The sequence below is a fragment of the Chaetodon trifascialis genome, chromosome 10 (assembly GCF_039877785.1).
Source record: "Chaetodon trifascialis isolate fChaTrf1 chromosome 10, fChaTrf1.hap1, whole genome shotgun sequence".
NCBI lineage: Eukaryota > Metazoa > Chordata > Actinopteri > Chaetodontiformes > Chaetodontidae > Chaetodon > Chaetodon trifascialis.
Window position 1 is genome coordinate 4,200,422 of NC_092065.1, and position 18,554 is coordinate 4,218,975.

General features: G+C 42.7%; 2 protein-coding genes across 3 annotated transcripts; both read left to right on the forward strand.

Moving 5' to 3' along the window:
* The first annotated feature begins 1,874 nt into the window (after positions 1–1,874).
* On the forward strand, positions 1,875–8,548 carry pdia3 (protein disulfide isomerase family A, member 3). Its single transcript, XM_070972223.1, has 13 exons — positions 1,875–2,228; positions 3,357–3,435; positions 3,550–3,667; positions 3,870–3,977; positions 4,217–4,346; positions 4,523–4,639; positions 5,652–5,777; positions 6,007–6,186; positions 6,679–6,787; positions 7,053–7,181; positions 7,426–7,505; positions 7,796–7,853; positions 7,940–8,548. The coding sequence occupies exons 1-13, from the start codon at positions 2,095–2,097 to the stop codon at positions 8,063–8,065; spliced, it is 1,494 nt and encodes a 497-aa protein (XP_070828324.1). The 5' UTR covers positions 1,875–2,094; the 3' UTR covers positions 8,066–8,548.
* An 836-nt stretch (positions 8,549–9,384) lies between these two features.
* Positions 9,385–15,124, forward strand: isg20 (interferon stimulated exonuclease gene). 2 transcript variants are annotated; one of them, XM_070972394.1, is made up of 4 exons: positions 9,385–9,432; positions 10,308–10,958; positions 11,772–11,972; positions 14,187–15,124. In XM_070972394.1, the coding sequence occupies exons 2-4, from the start codon at positions 10,338–10,340 to the stop codon at positions 14,385–14,387; spliced, it is 1,023 nt and encodes a 340-aa protein (XP_070828495.1). In that variant the 5' UTR covers positions 9,385–9,432; positions 10,308–10,337; the 3' UTR covers positions 14,388–15,124. The 2 variants fall into 2 exon arrangements, with proteins under 2 accessions (XP_070828495.1, XP_070828496.1); XM_070972395.1 differs by having other exon boundaries at positions 9,389–9,728.
* Positions 15,125–18,554: the final 3,430 nt, after the last annotated feature.

The window sequence follows — 18,554 nt, forward strand, 5'->3', positions numbered from 1 at the left end:
AAATCCATGAGGATTTTGTCCCTCTCCTTGAGGTCAGCCTTCAGGCTAGAGATGCTGTCCCTCAGTTTTGAGAGGGTGGGCAGACAGGACTCACAGACTGCCATCATGCTGCCGCCTGTGCCGGGGATTCGTCACCCCGGAACGCAGAACCACCACAGGGAGGAGGTGAGTTAGATCCCACTGAGTTAAAAGGTTTTATAAAAACTGGCGCCTCGCTAATGTGCCTCGCTAATGCGATTTCGGCCCTGCAATCGACTGGCTTCCGGTCCAGGGTGTACCCTGGGGTGTACCTTGCCTCTCGCCTGTTGACAGCTGGGATAGAACCCAGCCCCCCGCAACCCCGAAAGGGATAGGCGGGTATATATATATGTGTGTGTGTGTGTGTGTGTGTGTGTGTGTGTGTGTGTGTGTGTGTGTGTGTATATATATGTGTGTGTGTGGGTGTGTGTGTGTGTTTGTGTGTATATATATCCCACTGCACTTTCAGTATGCACCCGTTGCCTCCAGCTGACTACAAATGGCTGCGTCAGCTCTCCTCTGCTGGAGTAATACCTGACCTCTTATCAAATGAATCACATCTTAATGTAGGAATATCTATCATGTGAGCACAATATAAACTAAAATAAAAACATTATTAAAATTTGCTTTTGACACAGGGCCCCTCAACAACACAGGGCTTCATGATTTCGTAATAACGCAGGACTCACGTCAGTGAGTCAGTGAATGATAGAAAATGGACAGACACAGTGCCAATATAAAACAAACTTCAGGTAATGACAATTAATATCTAAGAAACATGTGTTGCATCAGTGGTGTCTCCAGCACAGTAAATCCTGGGGGCTTAGCTTTTCTGCAGCACATATGCGGCACAATGACCTGCAGATCAACATGGTGATCAGAACGTTTGACCTTCCCCCTGACACCAGAGTTACAGAGGAAACTGCACACGCTATACTTTGAAATTGAAGTGAAATTCTTTTCTCCGCTTTTAACCCATCCCGGCAAGGCCTTCCTCCGCAGCAGACCAGGAGCAGTGGGCTGCCAGCCGACAGCGGCGCCCAGGGACCCCGTTCCTTTTGTCACCATTGGTCGGGTGGTGATCTTCTTGCATGTTTTTTTTTTGTTTGTTTTTTATGGATACCCCAGGTGAACACAGGGAGAACATGCAAATTCCACACAGAAAGGCCCCTTTCCTCGAGCAGCAGGCACAAGGGATTTGTATATCAGATCCTATGAGCTCGTTAAAGTGATCATCAGTAGTGCTGTGTCTCCCTGGAGGAAAGTCTCAAAATATAATGACCAGTGCAGATTCTGAGGACTAGGTCCACAATTTTCAGAAGAATTTGAAGTTATGATTCACAGGAGACCTCGAAGTTGTTATCATCCGAGTTAGAATTTGCTTGTCACTTTTCAGCATACTTTTGTTTGACTTGGAGTGATTAAATTGATGAAGATTCGAGTATTTCATGTCTCCTGCTTTCTGTACTTTTCTTTATCTGTAAATACTGACTAATGTCTATAAACCAAAGTAGCCTCAGGGAACATACTCGGTCATGTATGAAAGAAGTTTTTTTCTGACAAATATTTCACCACTGCAACTGTATATTAGGTGCCTTAAATATAAATGAGCTCATCAATTCACATAACCTCCTGTAATCGACACACTGGGAGTTTGCCGATCATTAAAAGGCCATGATTTCAAGCCGTGAAATATTACCGTAATGACTTCCGCGCCTGAGAGAGGAGTTTTGATTTTGCAGAGTTATTATTGGTTGTGAGAGGCCGAATGCTGGTTTTCCTGCTTCTCATTGGCTGACCGGAGCAGAGTGATGGGTTGAGAAAACCAATGGGAGGCTGCCACACTGTGGTTAGGCGAGATCCCGGAGCTGCCTGCCTGTTCATCTTCACCGCCTCAATCCCTTTCTCTTTCTCTATCGACTGATCTGCGTTCGGCCCTGGCAGATGAGCTAGCAGCCTCGGCTTTCACGTCGCTGAAGAGCAGAAGAGGGGGCTGCCACTGACTCAATTGGCAACTCAAACTTTTGTTTTTGTTCAACAAAAAGTGAAGAAGACTTCTAGCGAGCGCGGTGTGCGATGTGGAGGCTGCTCTTTTTGGCCGCTCTCGCTGGGTTCACCCGGGCCAGTGATGTGCTTGAATACACGGACGATGATTTCGAAAGCAAAATCGGAGACCACGATCTCGCTCTTGTGGAATTCTTCGCCCCTTGGTGAGTCTCCCCACGTTATGTGCTGGGGATCTGAGCAAATGTGCTGTTTTGTAGACGTTAAATTGGATAATGTTAGCGTACTTGCTTCGCCATAAGCAGTTCCGCTAACTGACGTTTAGTTGCAGTATTTATACCACTCTGAATGTATGTTGAGGGGCTTTTTTAAGGTTTTTCATTCGTTGTATAAATGGCAAACTAAATCTCCGTTTGCCTCTAACGGTAACAGAGTCTGTAGCGTCAGCTTGTATTCGGCTTACTGGCTAGTGACCGAACGTTAGCATATTAGCTAACAGAAAGGTGTAACGTTAAACCAGTTTGCTGTACTGAATGTTTTTTTTAATGGGCCAATGATTCAAACACTGCCGCAGTTTGGCAGCACAATAAACTGTAAAAATATACAACAATTAGTCATGTTTCGTATCTTGAACTGCTCCGAATCCTGTTCAAAGGAAACTACGTACAAATGAGGCTATGAGGAAGTTAGGGGTGTGCCCTTTTACTGTTGTAACGTTGTAATTGGTCAGGTAAGTTTTGGTGTCCACTTCTCATTGGTCCAGAGGAACTGTGACGTGTTCCACAGTGCCGTACTTGAAAATAGAAGTTAACGAGGACTGTATTTAACAAAACCTTGACTTTAAACACTTTATAGTGTTTTGTTCTATACTTTATTTATTTATTTATTTATAAACAAAAATATCTGAAGTTCTCTGTTCGGCTATGAGTATTTGCTCATATTCTTTGTTGTATCTGAGAATAATCCAAAAATAATTTGGTTTGGTCTACTGCATAGACAAAATTAGAAATATTTCCATGCAAACTAGGAGTTGGGGAAATTGTGATTAACTTTTTTTTTATCACTTGCAACATTTCATGGGCCAAGCAATTAATAAAATAACCAACAGAGTAATCAGTAATTAGAATATGTTATTTGCATCCCCAATACTGTTCAGCTAATTTAAACTAGCTGATTTTTAAGCGGCTTGTATTTTACAACCCTTGTTGAATTACCTCAGATGCATCAAACACAGTGAAATCTCTAGATCTCCCTCAGGATCTTCACTGAGCTGAAACCTGAATACAACTGAAGGGTAACTTGTTCTTCTGTTTCGCTGATCCTTTCTCCAATAGGTGTGGCCATTGTAAACGGCTAGCACCTGAGTACGAGGCAGCCGCCACACGTCTGAAAGGCATCGTCCCTCTGGCCAAGGTATTGCATAATGCAGTTCACTTAACTCTGTCCACTTTAGCATGGCTTGCTGCACTCTGCACTGTTGTGCTATGTGCACCTGTTTGGAAAGTGAATGATTTTCTTTTCCTTTAGGTTGACTGCACAGCCAACAGCAACATATGCAGCAAATACGGTGTCAGTGGCTACCCCACCCTGAAGATCTTCAGGGATGGAGAGGAATCTGGTCCCTATGATGGTCCCCGGACTGCAGGTATTTGCCTGTGCTTTGATTCACTTATGTGGATAACTGTTAAAAATGTCTTGAAGGTTCGCACACTTGCACAAATACTCCTTAGATCTGCTTATTTCTGTCACCTCATGGTCATCTTCATGTTTCCTCTTTCTCTCTCTGTCTCTCTCTCTCATCATTTCTTCTCATTGTTGTTTGTATGCTTCTCTCTTGCCCTCTCTAGATGGGATTGTCAGTTTCCTCAAGAAGCAGGCTGGACCAGCTTCTGTGGAGCTCAAGGCTGATGCAGACTTGCAGAAGTACATTGGAGACCAAGACGCGAGTGTTGTTGGTGAGTTAATGTCTGAATGTTGGTCATTGCCTCGCAGTGTGTTCACTCAGTCCCTCAGGAGGAATGTGAACAAGCATGGAATGTTAACTTATTTTGAAAAGCCACTGTCACAGAAAACTGATCATAGTTAACACTTCGTTGCACTGCAGTATTTTGTAGGCAAAGTTAGTGAAATTCACAAACTCCAGGACCATGCTCAATGCATCCTGATCTGAACACGATTCATCTTTCATTCCCAGGGTTCTTTGCTGATGAGAAGAGCACAGCGCAGGTGGAATTCCTAAAGGCAGCCAGTGCCCTGAGGGACAATTACCGCTTTGCTCATACCAACTCTGAGGCCCTCCTCCAGAGCCATGGCATTGATGGAGAGTAAGTAGCTCTTTCTGCCTTCGACCTACTCATCGTTCTTGTTTTGACACAGGTCCATAGGAGCAGTTATTTGCAAAGAAGTCTAAATAACTTCAATCCGTATTCATTTGATATCTCTAGTGTGGCTGCTGTTGGTGCTGCAAGATTAGAGTGACATTTCCTGTTTCGATTCACAGAGGAGTCATCCTGTTCCGCCCACCACGACTCAGTAACAAGTTTGAGGACAGCTCTGTTAAATTCAGCGAGGACAAATACACCAGCAACAAAATCAAGAGGTTCATCCAGGACAACATGTGAGTGCCATCGCAATCCATTATCTGACAGCATCCATATGCTCCAGTTAGGCAGTAGAGATAATGGTTCCTTTGATTTGCAAAGCATCCTCTTACAGAGTAACAGCATGTAATTATACACGTGGACCAGTGCCAACTGGACCTCGTGTAATAGGTGTGGTGTGAGTTCTGAAAACACAGTAAACTCTCACTTGACTCTGGGAGAATGGCTAAATATGTCAATAAGATGTGTTCATTTAAGCTGTAACTAATAATATTTGGGACTTGTGATGAACGAATGCTGGACTGAGTGCTGGCAGATCATTGTTGCTGGATCATTATCTAAGGTGCAGACTGAATATGCAGATAAAACTAAAAACTCAGAGAGATGCCTCTGTTTGAGTCATTACAATTAAAAGAGGGATAATTATCTTCAAACTCAGAGTAGTGAAAGAGTATTACAAATGGAGACATGAAGGTACTTGTGAATACAACTGATTATCTTTCTCAGTTATGTCTGCTCATTGTAGTTGGTTCATGTCAACTCTAAGTTGATGTGGCCATGCTGTTAAATAGGTTTTTTTTTAGTTATTGTTCACTCATAGGCTTAAACACACATGCTTTAGTGAGGACCGTGTAAGTGTAAAACCACTACCATACCATTTCCTGTGTTATTATTTTTGTTTTTTACTCCTCCATTTGCTTTCATGTTGTTCCTCACGGCCACATTAGACTGCACTAAGAAAGCAATGTAGTGATGAAATGTTTTTCATTTTGGCGCATGGTATTAAGTGAATTCACTTTGCAGTGTTTTCTGTATGTTTTGCCTGTTGTATGTAATAAGTGTTTTTACTTTTACATTTTGTTGATTGAGAAGCACATATCCAACACACTTAACTGAAACAAAAACATGTAGTAGATGTTTGCATATTTGGTAAATGTGGTTGTTCATAAACGCTTAAAAGTTAAAATTAAATGTTGACTTAACTCTATCTGTAAACTGATCCATTCTTACTTTCTCTCATCATTGCAGCTTTGGCATCTGCCCCCATATGACGGACGACAACAAAGACCAGCTGAGGGGAAAAGACCTGCTGGTGGCTTATTATGATGTTGATTATGACAAAAACCCCAAAGGCTCCAACTACTGGAGGAACAGGTTTGTGTCTCTGAAGTCTGCATGGTCACTGTTGAGCTTAAATATTAGTCTTCTTGTGTTTTTTAAAGAAGAAACAAAAAAGTCACAAGAACGAGCTATGCATGTCCTCTGTGGCAGCCAAATACAGTCTAAGGAACAATATAGAAATGCTTGTTTGTCGCCTTTTTACTCTCCTCATAAGATGCCACTTACATCATTTTCAGAAGCTGACCAAATGAACATTTTACAGGGTGATGAAGGTGGCCAAGGACTTCTTGGATCAGGGTAAGAAACTGAACTTTGCCGTGGCCAACAAGAACGCATTCAACCACGATGTGTCTGAGTTCGGCCTCGACGGGTCAGGAGAGCTGCCCCTGGTGGCCATCCGCACTGCCAAGGGAGACAAATACGTCATGTCCGAGGAGTTCTCGTGAGTCAAATGTGCATTTTCTTAATTATACACACGCCCTTTCTTTAGCTGCTAACTAGTTAACTTTAAAAGTAGCGCTGGGACAATATGCTTATCTCCTGATTCGACACTTTCGGGATACTTTTACAAAATACTAATATGTATTGTGATTCTTAAGTAATGCAGCATCACAGTTCCAACATCCGTCACATATGAAACTGAACAACACACACATACATCCCACCTGTGCTGCCTTCGCTGGCGCACAATATCTTCACATAACTGACTATTTTTATACACATTGGGAATTTTGAGCTTGAGTTTTGATCCTTTGAGGTTGCTGTAGCTGGTCAGTATGGAGTGTTTCAGCTGCAGAGTAGCAGGTTGAGTTAGCAGCGTGAAGTCAGCGGATGTTAGCTTGCTTCCACAGAGCAGCAGCTTCCACTCAAGTGAAAACTTGACACTCTATTTCTCTGCTGGTTTCTTAAACAACTTCTGTTTTTGTTCTAACAGTCGTGACGGAAAAGCTCTGCAGCGTTTCCTGCAGGACTACTTTGACGGGAAGCTGAAGCGCTACCTCAAATCAGAGCCCATCCCAGAGAACAACGATGGGCCTGTGAAGGTTAGATGAAACCTCCAGGAAGATTCTCCATGTCTACTTACCGTGTGCTCTGAAGTGGTGTTAAGTGTTGTTGATTTTCTGTCTCTGCAGCCTACTAAAACCTACTGAGGAGTATTTAACAGCATAACACTGCCTTCACCTTTTTAAATAGGCCAGGATCACATGTTGTGCACGTTGAAAGCCTGAAAATCAGTTAAAATGCTCTTAAAGAAATACTCAAAGCTGTCCATCAGTCCATAATGCGTGACGTCTCATTTGTATTCAGGTCTTGGTGGCTGAGAACTTCGACTCCATCGTCAATGACGACAGCAAAGACGTGCTGATCGAGTTCTACGCTCCATGGTGCGGACACTGCAAGAACCTGGAGCCCAAATACAACGAGCTGGGAGAGAAGGTGAGGGAACGGACTCCGAATGATTTCCCTCAGGATAAATAAAGTTCTGTCTTATGTACTGCTCTTGCAATATTTACCAGATTAAGATAATAATCTAAGTTAAGTGTTTTCTTGACCTTAACCAAAGAATTGCTTGAAGCAAAGTGTTTGCTTCAACATTTTTCAACACATTATAACCAGGCCAGGCAAAACTTACAAACTAGCTTGCAAATGTTCAACGGTTTCTCTGCTCTGCTCTTAACAGCTTTCTGGCGATCCCAACATTGTCATTGCTAAGATGGATGCCACTGCCAACGATGTGCCATCTCCATATGAAGTCAGTGGGTGAGTCAAAAGTTGCTTCTGTGCAACATTCGGGCTTCCTGTAAAGGTCCAGTGTGTAGGATTTAGTGGCATCTAGTGGTGAGGGAGCAGACTGCAGCCAACTAAACACCCCTTTACCATCTCTGTCAGTGGATCACCCCCCCAAATCCTACACACTGTCATTTTTGGCTTCTTGGTCAGTGTGTTGACAGATTTTGAATAAAAGGATCTGAACAAGACTATCTGATGGTACAGCACGACATGTTAACAATATGAATTCTCATCATTCTTCTCAACCTTTCCTTTTCCAGTTTCCCCACACTGTACTTTTCCCCAGCTGGACGGAAGATGAACCCAAAGAAATACGAGGTGAGCGTCTGCTCAAGCGTTCGTTAAAACGAAGTTGTGTTTGTATCTGCTCTGCTAATTGTCCCATCTCTCTGCTCGTGTTTCAGGGAGGTCGCGAGGTGAGCGACTTCATCTCCTACCTGAAGAGAGAGGCCACCAATCCCTTGGTGATGCAGGAGGAGTCCAAGAAGAAGAAGAAGAAGAAGAAGGATGACGACAAGTCAGAGCTATAAAAACCCCAAACAGGAACTCAACATCCCCCCACAGCAGGAGGAGGAGGAGGATTGGGGAAATCCATGAAAAGAATGAACTAAATTTGATTCCACTCTCTTAGTGAACTACCGAATGCTCTGAAGCCAAGTCGAAAAGATGCGGCACCCCCTTTAGGTCCTCCGCTGCTCTGGGAAAACCGGTGAAGGTGGAGAGGTGGTGGCCAGGGCCTGCCCGATGTTTAAAAACAAAAACAAATTTTTTGGGAAGAGGGGACAGCTTTTGACAAAATGAGATTTTTATTTTCCCTGGTCTGTCTGCCACACCTCAGGCTGATGCACTTTGGTTTGACACCAGTCTTCTGTTGGTTTTTGTTGTCATCACAGGGAATAATGGTAATGGTGAATTCCTTTTTCTTTTCTTTTTTTTTTGTTTTGTTTTTTTACATGTCTTTGTTTTTGTACATTTGGAAGGATTGTAAAATAAAAAGGCCCACAAAACCAAAACCGTATGATCTCGTTCAACTCAAACTTAAAGACCTTTAATTCCCAATATTCTATAGTCATTGCATTTAATGACTAAGAGACATATAGGGCATATATGTGCACGTTTTAATTGCTTAATCATTTTGGCTAATGTCAGAATGGTAAAAAGTGTCCAAAAGAGTCCAATTCCACCAATAGTCCAAAACATAAAAGATTCAATTTATTCCAAATTGATGATGGTTACATCTTTGTTGTTGTTTTGGGTTTAAACATTGGATTGAAATGAATTTGATTCTGTTGGGCTGTAAACAATTTGGGATCAAAGGGGAAAAAAGACATTATTCCCATCATAACAGCTGTAGAAAAAGTGATTTTGTACAGAATTAAATGTGTGGTCACTTCAGTACAATAAGGCCTTTTTGTACAACATAATAAAGTGCAGATGAATTGGACCAACACTTCATGCTAGACGGCTTATTTGTCACATTTGGGGGCTGTAGGGTTTTTTAAAGAAACCGTTTTAAATTGATGTAACCCAGTAAGTCACAAAGGGGCTTTTCTTTCATTATAAAGTTGTGGATTTTTGGTGATCCAACAGGTGAAAGTTGGTGCTGAATTTCTGTGACATGAACTTCAGGGGTTTAATGACTTTGGTTTGATCACTGAATATAGTTCATGTGTGATTTATTCGTGTCATAGTCCGAACTGGTTGAATAATGAAATATTGCAGCTGAGACACACAATTATTTTTGGCAGTAACGCATTCAACCAGTAGGTGGCGACTGCGCATGTATACAGTTATACATGCAGAGTAGAACTGAACGAAGAAGAGAAAGAGCCAATCAGAGTGGGAGTAGGGGGGTCTTGTCCAGGCATATCCGGACCGTACACGTGCACTTCAGAGGGTAACGTAGAAATTGTACAATATTAGTAGTTTTAGTTTATATCTTAGCATTAATATTATCTGACAATTATCTTCATGGAATGAAGTTTATCGTAATCGTTTGACGTGGCTCTCTAAGGCTGTGTTAGCTAACGTAAGCTAAATGTCAGTTGGCGTGTGGAGCAGTAACAGTTAGCCGTGGCTACCGATAGTCAAATACCAGACGAAACACAAGTCAGCGGTTTTTCCTGAACCTTTAAGGACCGGAGGTCGACGCGGACAACTCACCAAACACATCTAACATGCACTGGATTCACAGTATGATGGATTTACTGTTATGTCGAGTATTTATTAAATGAAATTTCATTCGGACGTAACAGGCGCAGTTCAAGTGCATAAATTGACTGAATTTTAAAAGGAGATTGGTTTCTGCAAGGCAGAACATTTGTTGTCTTTTGCTCGCAATAGTCTGACAGTTCCTACACTTTCAATGTTGACTTCATTAAAAAACAATGAAGCAGCTCATATGACTTAAATTCAACAGGCGAAAAAGGCTTCTCACGGCTACTGAATTGCCTTGTAATGTGTTGCTGTCAGTCACCTGCTCCTGAAAGGCGGGGATAGTTCTGCTTTGCCACGTGTCTGAAATCTTATGGGAACTGTTAAATAGTTAAAAAGATTGGACCCGATGTCAGCGTCAGTCTGTTTTATTGTGATTCATTAATCTGCTTTTTTGGTCTGTTGATTGCATGTACACACACAGTGACATAAGAACCAATGTTATGCAGCAGCTTCAGTGACAGTACTGCCATTTTTTTCCCAGAGCAATTATGTACTAAATATAGAATCACAGTGATTTCCTATAATCAGAGTAGCTGTGTTGTTTTATTTCCTCAGAAATGAATCCAAGGCAGGTGTCAGAGGTTGATGATGCCGGGTTTTCTCAGCAACTACCCGTATTCATTCAAGAAGTCCATGATGCTTTGTGCCATGGAGCATATGAGAGCTAGGAAGAAATGCCAAAAGAAGAAAATCGCCAGCATGAAGAGGAAAATAATGGACAACTCCAGCGACCGAATGGAAACATATGAACTGGTCAAAACAGCTAAAGTGAGCGATGCAGCCCAGGAACGTCACACCACTCTGAACTCTGAAAACAAGAGCTTTAGCGCATTTGGACCTGGACTCTCTTTGTCTGAGCCCAGAGCTTCAGACCACCACAGTTTAGTGACCGCCCTCAGAGACAGCTGGGAGGTGGACAGTGGTTTCTCCTCTGAGGCAAGTCCTCCGGCTAGTGGCCGGAGTTCACCGTACCTCAGCTCGTGCACGACCATGGCGGTGGCGTTGGACTGTGAGATGGTGGGGACAGGGCCGGGCGGGCGCTGCAGCGAGCTGGCACGCTGCAGCATCCTGGACTATCACGGCAACATATTGTACGATAAATACGTCCAACCGTGTCAGCCCGTCACAGACTACAGGACTCGATGGAGTGGCATCCGTAGGCATCACCTGCACAACGCCACGCCCTTCGCTCAGGCCAGGGAGGAGGTGAGGCCTGCTTTGCTTTGGATCTGTGGATTCTCTAATCATCTTTCTGTAGATTTTTGGTGATTAGGTGCACGGTGAGTAAGTCCGTGTAGGCAGTGAGTATACATTCAGAATATTCAAGCTTGGGTGAAGGCGCAGTTTGTTATATTACCGACTTAGACATCACAATATCAACATGTAAATGACTCAGAAGATTATCAGAGTGCTTATTTAACATGCTGCAGTTGTCTTTGCTCCCAAGACTTCATATTAAAGTGACTGTTGTTTTACAACAAGAACAAGGTTCCAGCAGCTTTGCAGTGATGAAGCTACAGGTTATAGTCAGCCTTTGAATTGTTACAGTACGTTGAGTTTAAAACCATTTCTTGAAAAGTGATTTTAGAGAGAGCCACTTCAAAAACAAGAGCAGCAGTAAGTCAATGTATTTATCTGGCTTTCCAAAACAGGAGTTGCCACTTTGCTCCATATTAATCTTGCTGAGATTTGAGCCACCAGCATCCCTTCAGGGGAAACCAGTCTAGAAATGTGACGTGGAAGCTGTGATGCAGGTTAAGCAGGTTAAACAAGGTGGCACATGAAAGCAGAAATAGGCTCCTTCTGATGAGCTCTCTGTGGAATACTGGCTGTGATTAAAGATGCCTGCGCTGCTGCCTCTAGATTTCCAATCATACATAAGAGTTCATTATACACAAACATGTCAGAGAGGTTTGAGCTGTCAGCTCAGTTTTAAGTCCAACAAACCATTTGTGATCCGTCATGTCGGGTACATTTATATTTCTCCTTTTCTACACTTGCATGGCTTCTCCCCTGTAGGTCCTCAGTATACTTGAGGGTAAAGTGGTCATCGGCCACTCCATCTACAATGACTTTGAGGCATTGGATGTGCTCCATCCAGGTCACATGGTCAGGGACACCAGTGCGACTCGTCTCCTCAGCCGCTTGGCTGGTTTCCCCCGTGAACGCTGCCCCTCCCTCAAAATCTTGGCCTGTAAGCTGCTGAACAGGAGGATCCAGGTGAGACGTCCTGAGTGTCAGAGGCATTTTCAGATTATGTGTTTGTAGACAACGGTAGAAGCAGTACAGAAGAATAAAATAAAATCTTTGATGTGAATTAGAAAGCGTCATCATAATCATCATGATGTTTGTCCACCATAGAGCACTGACATGTTCATGTTTCAGCTGTGAAATGTTCTGCTCGGTGTGTGTCCTGGTTCTTAAATGACCAAATGTCAAATTGGTAGGGATGCACCAATACCACTTTTTTAGTGGTACTTAATAATGCCATTACAGTTCTTAGTTACCTTTGAAAATGTGCTTTATTGTCATTTTCTGACTGTAACAAAGTGCTGCTACTGACATTTAACCATATGTTTTTGTTAAAGATGGCATTGCCATACATTTCACTAAATTATTAACACACTCAAGTGTAACAAATTGTCATTACTGACATTTTAACATTCAACTGCAAAAACAAACATGGCCTTGCCAGGCATGTAACAAGAGATTTCAGTGCCAACATAAACTGTGTCAGAACAACTGAAATGATTTATCATGTCATAATGTCTGTCTGTGAGGACTAAGCCTGTTTTGAAAAAGTCAGTGACAGGTTCTTTTTGATGGAAAAGAAGCTTCTCTGCATTATCAGCTGTGAGTCTGTGTCTGTTTTTCATCTACAATGTGTGACACTGAGCTGAACAGCCTTTCACAGTCCACACTGCTGCATGGTGCTGAGAGGTATCTCTGTGACATTTGAACCAGAGTGGGAAACCTCACTTTGTTAACCCCCCAGTACTGCAGTGGGTTGTCTTCCCTAGTAGCTGTGGTCTCTCCAAGGTATGTCTCTATCTGAATGGAAGCAGCCACTGGCGCACTGCTCAGTGATGTTGATTCTTGCTCATCTGCTATCTCATCAAACACACTGTCCAGACTACTGCTGGCCTGTGCCTTGCGTAGCTTTCTGGCTCCCCCAGATCTCCCTGCTTGTCTGTCTCTCCTCTTGACACCTTCTGCAGCTCCAGCATCACCATCTCCTTGGCCTCTGGAGCAGTACTGACGTTTGAGAAACGATCTTTATATATGAAGTAGTGAAAATTGAATATAAACTAGTTTCAAAGTAATCTGGAATTGTTAGAATGAATATCAGTGTATGACTTTCCAATCGCATCATACTCCCTCACATGCTGAACACACACACACACACACACACACACACACACACACACACACACACACACACACACACACACACACACACACACACACACTGACATGCTCATAGACAAATCAGACTGACAGACAAATTAGCAGACAGAAACACACAAAGACAGAACGTATTCAGTAGACAGACACACATAGATACACACATACACAAATAAATGCAATGACGGACACACTTTACCTTGGATCGAGTACAGTTGCGATGCAGTACAGTGGGTTTTTCTCCATGTCGGCGAAGCTTCTCTTGACGGCTGCAGCTAAGGTCCCCTTCATTGTTTTGATGCCATTGTCCTCGTCCGTTTCCTTGGTAAGTCTCAGAAGCACGGTCACAGCCGGAATTACATCTGATACCAGTGCACTGGATGAGCTCACTTTTTGGGTTAATTCTTCAAACAGCCAGGACACTCAGATTCTTTTCCAGAAGTGCCCACTGATGAGCGGTGAATTTGTCGGGGAGCTTGTGCTCAGACCCGAAAATTCCCAGAGCGTTTGCTGCAAAGTTGGTTGTGTCTGTTTCCCGCTGCTAGAATTAACAAACTCCTTGAACTCGGCGGTGTGTTGGTTCTTCAGATGTTTTATGAAATTGCTAGTGTTGAAGGCGCCAGTTTTCGCCCCTCCTCTAGACAATTTGTCTGAGCATAATTTGCAGTCAGCTTTACTTTTGTCACCATTGTTTACCTTGAAAAACGTCCACACTGCTGACATTGCTCCTCCTCTGCTGCATACCTGCTGCACTATGAGGTGCGCTCAGTATGGGACTGAAACCCGTTGCTGGTATTGGTATCAGTGCATCCCTACAAATTGGTGTTAGAGTATTGATATGTTGTTGATGAGTGTTTTAACTGCCATTAGAAAGCACGGGTACAGTGAAGTGCTTTGTGCACAGTAAAACATGAATTTTGCTTTGATAACATGTAACATCGTTGTCTGTATTTTTGAAGTTGCTGCCAGTATGATTGTAGTTTGATTTGCTGTTAAACGCGCTGACGCTGTCCGTGTTTTCGTCTCCAGGCGGGGAGGAGAGGTCACTGCTCGGTGGAGGACGCTCAGGCTGCCCTCGACCTCTACAAGCTGGTGGAGGGCGAGTGGGAGCAGGAGCTGCAGAACAAGCTGAGGGACGAAGACACTCCACACGAGCCGAGCTTCGCCTCCCCAAACCACTACATGCAGGACGAGTACTGGCCAGATGATGTCATAGCTGAGAGCGAATGAGAGGGGAGTATTCGTGACACTTAGTGGGAAGTACCTCAGCAGATCCTGTCACATGGTGACATACAGTACACAGCCACAAGAGCAGGTTCAGATAACTACATGCTGTGAATGAAAAACATTTGGACAGGATATAAAGTGAAAAATGGAAGAAGTAAATGTATTTTGGGGGAAATGTGATCAGATTATCTGCATTGTCTCATATAAGAAGATGTACTGCAACACTCTGAGGAAAATAACTTGATTGCTTGAATGAAAACACTTTGCTAAGTTTTTACTTTGAAACACAGTAAACACGGTTGGAGTTCCTAACAGCATATGTTTTGCTGTGATACCAGATGTTTGCCTGTAGTTGTTAGTTGTCAAGTTAGCTTTGACAGACTCAATCATGTTTTTGTGTGACGTTGGTGCTCTTAAAGTTATTAACTTATAAAAGAGAGTCTAACTTAATATGCTCTTACTTGAAAGACAACATGAACAATTAATAAAACCGACTGAAGCCGCAGACAACAGCCGTTTTTGGAAAACACTTTTTTCAATCAAATTTTTAAAATGTTCACATGAGAATATAGAAGTGACTGGCTGAAATGTTTTCACCGTCTTCAAGACAAAGTGGAAAGATTTTAAAAACTAAAGTTGCCGTCAGCTTGGTGTATGTTGTGTTTAATTGTCATGGTTTATTTCATTACCTCATTGTAAGCTGCTCTCAAATGTCCTAATAAAAGACATATTTAAGTTTCTTTCTTGTCACTTATGTCACTTTTAAAGTCTCATGCTCTGGTTTAACTTTAGTTTGCTGATGTTTGCAGCTCAAGGAAGAGTTTATGACAGAATCCTTCTGAGAGCTCAAATGATAGACCAACAGTTCAGGAAACCCTCTGATTGGCTCTGAGGCTCCATCTTTTGTACAAAACACAGCAGTTTGCAATCAGATTGATTGTTTTCAGGGAGAAAGAATACTCAGAGCTCATCTGCACCAAACAGCGGACACACAGTTAGCAACTAGCCAGAGAAAGACAGTGGAGCATTGAGCAGGTATAGATACATCAGGAGTTGGTGGAGACCAAAGAATGAGCTTAAAGGAGAGTGACAAATTTGCCATATGATATGTGATAATATGTCAATGTTCAGATTATCTGCAAGTGTACGAGTATTTAAAAATACTGTGATTCATCAGCTCAGTTTACATCTAAATTATGGACCAGAAAGCACACATTGTGTCGTGAAGTGTTTTTTAAACTGGTTAGTCATTAATGTAAAAAAAAAAAAAAAAGTCAGCTCTTTTATTTTATCTTGTGTGTGTTCTTTGTGTTTTCATTCCTGTGGGCTTGGATCATGATGATGAAGGTCCTGCTAATTGCAGAGGAAAAACTCCAACTATGGCGTCACGGTCACCCTACTTGATCCAGTGCCAGTTCAGCGTTAACGGCAGCATTGTTGGCAGCAGCTGCATTACCAGGTGAAACTGCAGCTCTGTTAGCATTGGGCAATGTTTTTGGGATCATCCAGAGCAGCAGGTCAGAGTGTGTCACAAACACTGGATCAGGATGTAAAATCATCTAATTGCGTTGGCGTCCAAACAGGGTGCAAAATCCACTGTAGTAAAAGCGGCAGACCAAAAAACTGCACTGCAGAGGGATGGAAGAGTACAGGATATAGTCTAACAGAAGCACCTGTGAGAGCCGTTGAACTGAAGTGCTGCACAGATGTATGTGGTTGTTGAATGTTTGTGAGTGTGACACTAGATTATGATGCACTGCAGGATGTAATCTGACATAAATATGGAACACGGCAAGCTGCAGGTGGAGCTCTACATTTTGTTACCACTCTGTGAATGGCTTCGTGTTTGGGCCTCAGCTTCTTTCACACTCAAACCCATGAACACACACACACACACACATATCTAAAGCCTCTACTTGGCCCCACAGCTCAGGCTATAGGGAGAAAACAGAGTAGCATTGTTTGCCCAATCCATCTAATTTTGTTCCCCAAATCGCTTTATTGAGCAGATCAGGCCTGATTTAACAGATTATTGGTCGGCTGCCTGCTCTGTCAACGTTGCATCAGAAGCTGGTTACGTTAGTGCTGCCGGGGTCAGAGAGAGGAAAATGGCCAACTTCCAAAACATCTCAACCCACCACACAAAAGAACAAGTGGCTGCAGCAATGAGTCCATAATAAGAAGAGGAAAACCTGAACAGTGCTTCACATTCAGGGCAAAGAAGTGATGTCACATTTACAGATATGACATGTAAACAGGTGAAAAGCTTTTTTGTTTTTATTAAATACTGAAACAGGACCATTGTGGTGGTCTGGATGTTTGGATGCTGGCCTTGGAGCAGTGGTGTCCCCAGTTCAGATCCAGCTGGGGACTTTTGTTGCAAAGAAGAAAATGTACAAAACGACTAGAATCAGCTTTAATTTTAGCTGATGGGGGACCCCAATGAGTGTTGACTAAAATCCCCTTTTTGGTTGTCATGTGCACTGAAAAATACTTCATAATGTAGTTTAACATTTTTAAACAGGGCGTTTAAAACCCAGTAAACAAATCCACATTAAAATGACAAATACACGACCACTTCATCACAGACAAACTGGAAGACTTAACGGGCGGAGCTGTCCTCTCGGTAACTCATTTTTAATGTTATCTCATGAGAATATGTTCAGGTGATCGGTGACACCTGAACTCCATGATTAGACCTGGGCTTGTGTTTTGAAGGTAATGCAAGGCAACAGGAAGTAGCCTCACCTCCTGTACGTCTGCCCCATAAGCCCGATTCAAGATGCTGCTAATGTTTCCACTGTTTTTAAGAATGTTTCTTATCATCAAATGTGTCAGACTTCCTCGACCCATTGAGGGGCATGCAGTCCCAACAAAAGCCAACGCACCTGCAGTGTCCTCTTGTATTTCCTGTCCAGCGGCTCTTTGTTGATTTGGTTTCATGTACACCTCTCGCTGCTCAGTTGGGATTAAATCTCGATGAAGTGCTCACAGGATTGATCACATTATATATAAACCTTCACTCTCAGCTGCTAATGCTCGCTGTAGCACACGCTGCACAGCACAGCTATGGAGGCGACAGGCACGTGCACGGCGCCTGTATGTTCTGTGGATTCTAATGTGCATGAGAGAAGTAATCTGATCACAGAGAATTGTAGGAAGTTTAGAGTCCATGTTAACTGATATCAATGCAGCCAAGCCTAAATCCAAATCCTTGTGGTGGCCGTGGCCTCACGTGTAGGTATCTGTGGTTTATGAAATGAGATGTGAAGTAGATTCTGAAGCTTTTCGCTGATTTTCTGCTGCTGCTTCTCTTTTGCTTTGCTGTTTTTCCCTGTTTTCTTCTTTTAGCTTTCACCCTTGTAGCTGTATAGTGCTGCAAAAACCAATTATTTTCATGAACGTTTCGTCTACCAATTATTTTTTGATTTATTGTTTGTGGTCTATGAATTATATAAAAATGTTCGAAAAATGGCCATCACGATTTCTCAGTCCAATTTGACATTTTCAAATTGTTTCATTTGTGCGACTCACAGTTGAAAAAGATATTTAATTTACAACAATATGAAAGAAAGAAAAGCAGCAAATCCAAAGTTAATTGATTATCGAATAGTTGCCACTTTGTTTCTGAATGAATTTAAGTCTGTTCATGCTGTAAAGTGGGAGCATGTGGCCTCTGCACCAAATCTGACTGCAGCTACAGACCAAAGTATGCACCACTCAACAAAACTTACTGAACTAAAATAGCCTTGATGCTTAATACTCTTAACCGCCATCACCTGATAGAGTTTATGCTTAGGTTGTAACGTGCGAATTGTATAAAAATGTGTAAATGTCTAAAATGTCCAAGGAATTTGGGGGTTTGATTTATTTTTTAGATTTTGCTGCAATGTTGTTTGCAGAGTAAAGGAACTGACTTAAAACCAGACTGAACTCCCATACATACCTCCAAACATGTGAAACGCAGCATTTGAATGTGGGCTCCCCTCCCTCCTCACCTGAGCGTGATCACGTTGCAGAAATCAAACCGGCCACAATGGTCACTTTTCTCTCCAAGTCTCCTCGGAATGCAGTCAAATCCCCCCAGCCCCTTAAACCACCTCTTACCTAAAGCGTAAACTCAACATTACATCATCCAAAATGTGCACTGGCCCTCCCCTTTCCCCACCC

Excerpts from the sequence above, each read along its gene's own strand:
- pdia3 (XM_070972223.1), top strand. The coding sequence starts at position 2,095 with ATGTGGAGGCTGCTCTTTTTGGCCGCTCTCGCTGGGTTCACCCGGGCC. Across the intron at positions 2,229-3,356 it reads GTGGAATTCTTCGCCCCTTG|GTGTGGCCATTGTAAACGGC; the intron begins GTGAGTCTCCCC and ends TTTCTCCAATAG. Across the intron at positions 4,347-4,522 it reads AGCCATGGCATTGATGGAGA|AGGAGTCATCCTGTTCCGCC; the intron begins GTAAGTAGCTCT and ends TTCGATTCACAG.
- isg20 (XM_070972394.1), top strand. The coding sequence starts at position 10,338 with ATGATGCCGGGTTTTCTCAGCAACTACCCGTATTCATTCAAGAAGTCC. Across the intron at positions 10,959-11,771 it reads TCGCTCAGGCCAGGGAGGAG|GTCCTCAGTATACTTGAGGG; the intron begins GTGAGGCCTGCT and ends TCTCCCCTGTAG. Across the intron at positions 11,973-14,186 it reads TGCTGAACAGGAGGATCCAG|GCGGGGAGGAGAGGTCACTG; the intron begins GTGAGACGTCCT and ends TTTCGTCTCCAG.